General features: G+C 53.9%; 1 protein-coding gene across 1 annotated transcript in view; it reads left to right on the top strand.

Moving 5' to 3' along the window:
- RYR2 (ryanodine receptor 2 (cardiac)) overlaps positions 1 to 8963 on the top strand; it is a 176751-nt gene that overhangs the window by 151639 nt on the left and 16149 nt on the right. The window contains exons 82-88 of the mRNA XM_014529274.1: positions 1863 to 1943; positions 2697 to 2785; positions 3330 to 3458; positions 4893 to 4997; positions 5921 to 6002; positions 6655 to 7952; positions 8576 to 8643. Coding sequence (XP_014384760.1) covers positions 1863 to 1943; positions 2697 to 2785; positions 3330 to 3458; positions 4893 to 4997; positions 5921 to 6002; positions 6655 to 7952; positions 8576 to 8643 — 1852 coding nt within the window. The remainder of the gene's footprint in view (positions 1 to 1862; positions 1944 to 2696; positions 2786 to 3329; positions 3459 to 4892; positions 4998 to 5920; positions 6003 to 6654; positions 7953 to 8575; positions 8644 to 8963) is intronic.

The following is an 8963-nucleotide window of genomic DNA, read 5'->3' as shown; positions in this document are numbered from 1 at the left end:
GCTCAGCCACGAGAGCCGGGCCGCGTCCCGCTTTCTGTGCTGCATCACTGCCTGGCAGCCCTTTGTAGCCATCTCACTATTCCGATCAGTTGTTCTGATGTGGAGAAGACAGGTGGCCGGTGGAGAAAGACACACCGGAGAGATCTATGTAGGGAGCTCTGTGGCTTGGTGTCCTCTGTGCCCCTGGTGCCCGGGGACGGTGCCACAGCATCACCTAGGATGCCGTGTTCCATGCCCTGTTTATGGGTGCGGCTCCCTACGGCCGTGCGTCTGGGAGGGCGGGAGCGGGGTGGGACTCTCCTCTCTTCCCTGTCACTGAGCCAGTCCTAGGAGCAGAGGACCGTGGGTAATCTAATCATGCCATCACACAGTCGCATCCATGTCATACCAGCTCACCTGTTCACCTGGCGGGAGTGGAGGCTCCCCCCTCCCCCAATTCTTCTGCTGTGAGCAGGTGTCCTCCTGTAAGTGAAGCTATGGTGTGCGTATACGGTTGAGAGGAAATACTGCGCAGGCCAGCAATGGCTGGCACCCTGGTGTAGACGAGGGTGCGGTGCACTGAGCATGTCAGACCCACAGGTGGAGCCGTGACATTGACCTCAGTGTCAACTGTTCTGTGTCCTCTCTCTCAACGGTTACTCACTGCACTTGAATATATGCACATTGAAAGTATGTGCATGGCTTATGGATTTGATTTTCTGGGGGAAAACATTTCAACAGGCTCCCAAGAATCAATCATCCATGGAACTGCTAATATTTTGATCTGAGTCTCATTTTAAAGGCCCTTCTGGTGATGCTGAGTGTCATGGATGATGAGTTTGGTTTCTCGGCCCAGACTGTTCTCTCTCCTTTGTCCCGTCGTGAACATAAACCCTAAGGAATGGGCTTAGCAGCCATGTGAGGAGGTTCAAACCATGTGCTTCTAGCGGGCGAACTTGGCACAGCCCTGGCTGCTCACCTGGTGATTTTAGTTTGGTCGCCAAATAGCGTATCTTACAGTCTCACAGGGAAACCAGTACAGTGATGTCATGTACTTTTTTAAATGTTTATATTAAAAACATAATGGTTTTGCTTCCTAATCCTCCCATTCTATGAGCCTGTCACTTTGAAAGTCACAGATGCAGACTGGTAAGTCCATCTGCTCCGCCATTGTCATCGTCACTGCCATCCAGGTGCACACGCACCATCGCAGCTCTCTCGGCCGGAAGTGCTCCCAGTCTGAGGAGTTATTATTTTTTAAACATATAAATACATTCATCCACTTGCCAAACAACATTTTTTGTCATTTTTATTCCTAAACTATATGTTGAATGCTCCTATATTGAACATTTTCTTCACTGACCCTTTTTGCTTAAAAATCAGCTTGCAGTGTGTGGTACAGGTTTTCTGTTTGTTTCTTTGTGCTTCTGCTTTCGAAGTCGCTTGTGATGAAGATACATTTAAATTGAAATGTAGGTGGAATGACAGCCCCTTCCCCACAAGCACATTAGCTCCCATGATGCAGCGTAAGCAGGTGTAACTGTAACACTGGTCATTGATGCAGTAATCACTCCTGTCCACATCTATCAGAAATTAGAGGGTGAGAACAAAAGTTTAAACCCTCAGGTTGCTCCTAAAATGTTGCCAAGCCCATGCTGCTCCTCTTAACAGAGAGAAACCTGGGTGTTAAGGTTCACAGGCTCTTTTCTGACAAAGAAAATGGGCTTCTATCTGCCAAGCGCATGGTCTCGTGAGCTTCAGATAGAGGCGGGCTGCCCTGTGCCTGGGGCTGGCCACACGGGGCCGGCCCGACGTGCGGGGAGATGGAGAAGGGACGGGACATGCTCGCTTGCTTGGGGGGTAACGTCTGGACTTCCCTGCAGGCGAGAAGGTTCTTCAGGACGATGAGTTCACCTGCGACCTCTTCCGCTTCCTGCAGCTGCTCTGCGAGGGGCACAACTCAGGTGCGTGAGGCCTGAGGCTGGAGGCTGGTGCCCAGGAGGACGTGCTTGCCACAAGTACTGACAGAGGCCTGTCCGTTGTGATGACGGGTTAGCCCTGCAGGGGGTGCTCAGCCACGAGAGCCGGGCCGCGTCCCGCTTTCTGTGCTGCATCACTGCCTGGCAGCCCTTTGTAGCCATCTCACTATTCCGATCAGTTGTTCTGATGTGGAGAAGACAGGTGGCCGGTGGAGAAAGACACACCGGAGAGATCTATGTAGGGAGCTCTGTGGCTTGGTGTCCTCTGTGCCCCTGGTGCCCGGGGACGGTGCCACAGCATCACCTAGGATGCCGTGTTCCATGTGTTTATGGGGCTCCCTATGGCCGTGCGTCCGGGAGGGTGGGAGCGGGGCGGGACTCTCCTCTCTTCCCTGTCACTGAGCACAGTCCTAGGAGCAGAGGACCGTGGGTAATCTAATCACCGTCTCCTAGACGGTGGAGCTCCTATCCCGTCCCCATGCCCCGAGCTCCAGAGCGAGGGATCGGGAACAGTCAGCACCCTCTGAGACAGAAATGGACTAGTTAGGTTCTGGGAAGCCCCAGGCGGGTGTAGGGGGGGTCCCTCACTTCTTATGGACACTATGAACTACTTCATATTAAAACTGCTCCTGGCCACAAGGATTTTGCTGGAGACATCATTTGCTGGCGGAGTTATTCAGATAACAAGTCATTTTACACTTTGGAAAAGAGGTAATAACATCGTTTGGTCTCGTACAGATTTTCAGAATTACCTGAGGACTCAGACGGGCAACAACACCACCGTGAACATCATCATCTCCACTGTGGACTACCTGCTGCGGGTGCAGGTACGCGGCCTCATGGCGAGTTAGAGGGGCTGCTTGGCCGAGATAACACGGCGGGTTCCTGGGTGAGGCTGCGTGTCTCACGGGGCTTTGGTCTCCTGTCAGGGCTTGTCAGACGTTCCGCCTTTGATCCCTCTCTGACCCAGCCTCCGGGTGAGCGGCCACCTGGCTGTCTCTGATCCTGGCTCCACTTCCCTCATTATGTCCTTTCTACAGTGCGGATTTTTCCCCATGGTTTTTAGCTTTGGTGGCATTTGAAATTTTCTTTTCATTTTGTCAAGCCCTGACATGCTGTGCTCCCCTTTGCAGCTGATGGATAAATAGGGGAAGGATATTTAGAACATTCTCAGGAATGGGAAAGAAAGGCTTTCAGACCACCTAGATACTTAAATTTAATAACCTCAGGTTTGATCCTTTCAGCTGTCCTAATATTATTTTTATTCACTTCCCAATCTGTTATGTAGAACGATTTCCTGTTACAGATTTCAGAGCTGAACAGGCCAGCCTTGGCCTCACACTGTGCCTTCCCCCTCGGCCTCTCTTCCAGGAGTCCATCAGTGATTTCTATTGGTACTACTCGGGGAAAGACGTGATCGATGAGCAAGGACAGCGGAACTTCTCCAAAGCAATTCAAGTAGCAAAACAAGTGTTTAACACCCTCACAGAGTATATCCAGGTAAACACATACCCACTTCTGCTATTTAGAGAAAGAAGGAAAACAGGAGTCAACCGATTACCCTGGAATCCCATGGGAAAAGGCAACAGGATAAAAGCCCTTTCCTGTCACCATCCCATGGCTGATGGACCTCGTCTGCAGATCCTTAGCCAGGGATGATGACCACAAGGTTCGGTGGAGATGGGATCTTCACGGAACGACTTGCTTTATCCTTTGGCGGACTGAGGGGTCCTTAACTCCTCGGGGCGTGGCCCATGGTGTTGACTGAGGTCTCCAGGGCCTGGTGTATAAACAGCTCACAGCCAGCATTAAGGGAGTCGGTGGAGATGGGATCTTCACGGAACGACTTGCTTTACCCTTTGGCGGACTGAGGGGTCCTTAACTCCTTGGGGCGTGGCCCATGGTGTTGACTGAGGTCTCTCCAGGGCCTGGTGTATAAACTAAGCTCACAGCCAACATTAAGGGATGGGGAGGAGGGCATTGAACCACTTGACCATATTCCAGGAAAAGCGAGGAAAAAGTGTCATGGAGACTTTATAAAAAAGAAGAGACTGGTGCTTAACAGCTTCATGTTAGTGTGTGTGTGATTTTATAATATAACCATGTATGATATAGGTAAAATTCCAAATACTATGAGGAATATACCTTTCTTAAATATTGGTTTGTTTTATGTTCTCTAGGCCACATTTGTCTTAACCTGCAAATTTTGAAAAGATTTTATAAAATTCTGTGTGTTTTTTCCAACCAGCCACACTTTGCTGTTTCCTGGAGGCCAGTCCGTCCTCTTTCCTTCCTCCCTTCTCCATGGGCGGGGTTAGCAGTACCTCTGTGTCAGGGAGCCGCTGGGCACCGTGCCCCGTGCTGAGGGCAAACAGGAGAGAGGGGTGGTAGTTTGCTTCCTTGGACTGAGCATAATCTTGGGGGGGGAGGTTATGTAAAATAGCAGCCACATGCCCGGATGTGGCGAGGGACAGGTGTGGTAGGACAGGTGAGTGAGTGCCTGTCTCCTGAGGGCACCCTTATCATCACTGCACAGTTTACATTTTGGGGTCTTTCTTTTCAGTGTTGGTGATAAGAGATGTTAATTTTGCCCCTATTGTTGGCAGTGACGTTATCAGCAATGATGCCGTTGGTCTGTTTCCCTGTAGGGTCCGTGCACTGGGAACCAGCAGAGCCTGGCCCACAGCCGGCTCTGGGACGCAGTCGTGGGCTTCCTCCACGTGCAGCCACATGCCCGGATGTGGCGAGGGACAGGTGTGGTAGGACAGGTGAGTGAGTGCCTGTCTCCTGATGGCACCATTGTCGTCACCATACAGCTTACATTTTGGGGTCTCTCTTTTCAGACCATGTGTTGGTGATAAGAGATGTTAATTTTGCCCCTATTGTTGGCAGTGACGTTATCAGCAATGATGCCGTTGGTCTGTTTCCCTGTAGGGTCCGTGCACTGGGAACCAGCAGAGCCTGGCCCACAGCCGGCTCTGGGACGCAGTCGTGGGCTTCCTCCACGTGTTTGCCCACATGCAGATGAAGCTGTCCCAGGTAAAGGCACCGCCTCCCGCCCTCCTAGATGCCAACGGGGACAGCAGTCACTCGCACACAAAGCATGCTCTCCCTTATTTCACATCACCTTTCTTAGCTTACTTCTTTATACGTCTTGTACTCCACATTTAAACACATTTTCTTAAATGAAAGATCTGTATACACCCTGGCCAGTGTGGCTCAGTGGGTTGGAGCGCTGTTCCATGCACCAAGGCACATACCCAGGTTGCTCTTTCTATCCCTGGTCGGGGGCAACTGATCAATATTTCTCTCTCACATCAATGTTTCTCTCCCTTCCCTCTTTCTCTTGAATCAGTGAGAACATGTCCTAGGGTGAGGATTAAAAAAATTTTAATAATTTTATGCAAGCTGAGAATAGATGAGCGCTATCATTCAAATTTGAGAGCAAAAGATACTGAAGACTTGACTATAGGAGAAATAAAAGAGTTTAGTCCCCAGTGTTGAGCATTTGCAACCCTTCGGGGACCCACGTCTCCATGACACTCACCGAAGCTCCCTCCTCCCTGCCAATGAGGAAGAGTTTAGTCCCCAGTGTTGAGCATTTGCAACCCTTGGGGGACCCACGTCTCCATGACACCGAATCTCCCACCTCCCTGCCGATGAGTGGACACGGATTTGAAATCCGCCAGGCCCCGTGGAAGGGAGAGGTGTGCATATGGGGTCCACACAAGCAGCTGGCCTCCATAGAGGAACTCACCCACAAGCAGGAAAATCAGCTTCATGAAAGTCAAAGAGAGGAAGTAGCTCTAAGGATAAGCCAATAAACATAGATTCTCGGCTTCTCCTTGGTCCTGAGATGCTGGGAGGGGTCGCCGTGGGTGGAGCCGCGCCTCCGGGGGAGCCCTCAGGTTCCTGCTGCATTTGCTGCGACGGTGTCCAACGCCACATGTTGCTCTTTCCAGGATTCCAGTCAAATCGAGCTCCTGAAAGAGCTGATGGACCTGCAGAAGGACATGGTGGTCATGCTGCTGTCCATGTTGGAAGGTAGCCTCGGCTTCGTGTCTGTTTGTACTTAGAGGTTTACATTGTGCAACCCGCATCGCCTTGGTTCTTCTACTTAAAGGGCCAGTATTCAGCTTCCACCCCCAGAGAGGACAGAGGCCCGGGTTTATTGGGGGCTTTATAAACTTTTCTCAGGTTCGTGTTTAAGAAAGAGACATTGTCCATGAGGAATGATTTTTCAACCCTAAAGGGCTTTGCGAAGGCTCATTTTTACTGTTAATATGAGGCTGGGTTTCAGTTTCTGCCCATTTTCTTTATCCTAAAACATGACCAATTTGAGGGGGAAAGGCCGGCTTCTGTTCAAATATCCCTCCATGGTTATTAGTCGGCATGGTGTTGCGCGTGTTTGTGTAATTACAGTGACTGGCTGACTCCTGGGGCCTCACACACTGGAGGAGGCCCAGGGCTGTGCCTGATGCGGGGCTGGGAGGCCTGTGCTGCTGCTGTCTCTGCGGACGGTGCTCACTGTGAATCAGTGCCACGTGTTTGTGTAATTACAGTGACTGGCTGACTCCTGGGCCTCACATACTGGAGGAGGCCCAGGGCCGTGCCTGACGCGGGGCTGGGAGGCCTGTGCTGCTGCTCTCTCTGAGGACGGTGCTCACTGTGAATCAGTGCCTTTGTCTGCCTGCAGGTAACGTCGTGAACGGGACCATCGGCAAGCAGATGGTCGACATGCTTGTGGAGTCGTCCAACAACGTGGAGATGATCCTCAAATTCTTCGACATGTTCTTAAAACTAAAGGACTTGACCTCTTCTGACACGTTTAAGGAATACGACCCCGACGGCAAGGGCGTCATCTCCAAGAGGGACTTCCACAAAGCGATGGAGAGCCACAAGCACTACACGCCGTCGGAGACCGAGTTCCTGCTGTCCTGTGCGGAGACGGACGAGAACGAAACCCTGGACTACGAGGAGTTCGTGAAGCGCTTCCACGAGCCGGCCAAGGACATCAGCTTCAACGTGGCCGTGCTGCTGACCAACCTCTCGGAGCACATGCCCAACGACTCGCGGCTGCAGACCTTCCTGGAGCTGGCGGAGAGCGTGCTGCGCTACTTCCAGCCCTTCCTGGGCCGCATCGAGATCATGGGCAGCGCCAAGCGCATCGAGCGCGTGTACTTCGAGATCAGCGAGTCCAGCCGCACGCAGTGGGAGAAGCCGCAGGTCAAGGAGTCCAAGCGCCAGTTCATCTTCGACGTGGTCAACGAGGGCGGCGAGAAAGAGAAGATGGAGCTCTTCGTGAACTTCTGCGAGGACACCATCTTCGAGATGCAGCTGGCGGCCCAGATCTCCGAGTCGGACCTGAGCGAGCGGCAGGCCAGCAAGGAGGAGAGTGAGAAGGAGAAGCCGGAGGAGCAGAGCCCGAGGACGGGCTTCTTCTCCCTGCTGACCGTCCGCTCGGCCCTGCTGGCGCTCAGGCACAACCTGCTGACGCTCCTGCGCATGCTCAGCCTGAAGAGCCTGAAGAAGCAGATGAAGAAGGTGAAGAAGATGACGGTGAGGGACATGGTCACGGCGCTCTTCTCCTCCTACTGGGGGGCGCTGGCGAGCCTGCTGCACGTGGTGGCCAGCGTGCTGCGCGGCTTCTCCCGCATCGTGGGCAGCCTGCTCCTGGGGGGCAGCCTGGTGGAGGGCGCGAAGAAGATCAGGGTGGCGGAGCTCCTGGCCGACATGCCGGACCCCACGCAGGACGAGGTGCGGGACGACGGGGAGGAGGGCGAGCGGAAGCCGCTGGAGGCCGCCCTGCCCTCGGAGGACCTCACCGACCTGAAGGAGCTGACGGAGGAGAGCGACCTGCTCTCCGACATCTTCGGCCTGGACCTGAAGCGGGAAGGGGGGCAGTACAGACTCATCCCTCATAACCCCAACGCTGGCCTCAGCGACCTCATGAGCAACCCAGACCCCGTTCCCGAGGCGCCAGAGAAAGTGCAGGTACCGGAGCCCCGTCGCGGCAGCTCGGGCCCAGGGGCACCTTGTGAGTCAGTGGGCGTCCAGGCTGGCACTCCGGGGTCCAGTACGAGCCTGTGTTTCCAGAGAGAGTGGCCTTTTGGTCAGCAGAGCTGCCTCTGGAGGTCCGTTACCAGTTACTGAATTATCTTAACGAGTAGGTGTGAACCGAGCACTCACGCAGACGACATTAGGCAATGAAACAGGGGTCCATCCACAGGTACTTGACCCGGCTCGCCACGTGTCTGCCGCTGGCCGTCAGAGGGAACACTCCTGACAGAACTAGAAAAGCATTCGTGCTGGTGGGCGACAGGGTCCCACACGTGGCGTGAATGAGGCGGCAATGTGTTGGCAGTGGTTGGAGCAGATCTGAGCAGTGGGACTTAGTTGGCGTAGGATTCGAGCAGGTGGTTGAGGAAATGAGAGGAAAGTGGAGGCACCCAGAGCAGCACCGGTGCTCTGGGGGTGGGGGGTGGAAGGGAAGCGCAAGTGCGATCTTCACCGAGGCAGGGGTCGCTTAGAGGTCGCCATTTGGCGCCTGGGCACAGGGCTCCCTAAACTCATCCCAAGGAGGTGTGTGACCTGCTTTTCTTCCCCTTCACTTCAAGGAACAGGAGACAAAAGAGGAAGAAAAGGAAGAAAAAGAAGAAAACAGATCGGAACCCGAGAAAGCCGAGTACGTGTGGTTTCCTGGTTGGCTGGCGCTCTCTCTCCAGGGCACAGAATGGAGACTCTGTCCTCTGGGGACAGGCTCAGCACCAGGACCTCCGTGCCGGGGCATCAGTGTGGGCACCGCCCGCCCAGGGCCAGGCCAGCCTCGCCCTCCGGTCTCATCGCCGTGACCCGCAGCAGGGATGCCGCGTGGTTCCTCGGGACACCTCCCAGAGCCAAGGGCCCAGCTCTGGTGTAACTGCACATGGGATTCCGTCCTGGAAACAGTGCGGGCTCCATCCCCAGTGGGGGGCGTGCAGGAGGAAGCGGATCGATGGTTCTCTC

This window comes from Myotis brandtii, unplaced genomic scaffold (assembly GCF_000412655.1).
Source record: "Myotis brandtii unplaced genomic scaffold, ASM41265v1 scaffold679, whole genome shotgun sequence".
Taxonomy (NCBI): Eukaryota; Metazoa; Chordata; class Mammalia; order Chiroptera; family Vespertilionidae; genus Myotis; species Myotis brandtii.
The sequence above is the reverse complement of the archived record's forward strand: the minus strand, read 5'-3'. Positions and strand labels throughout refer to the sequence as shown.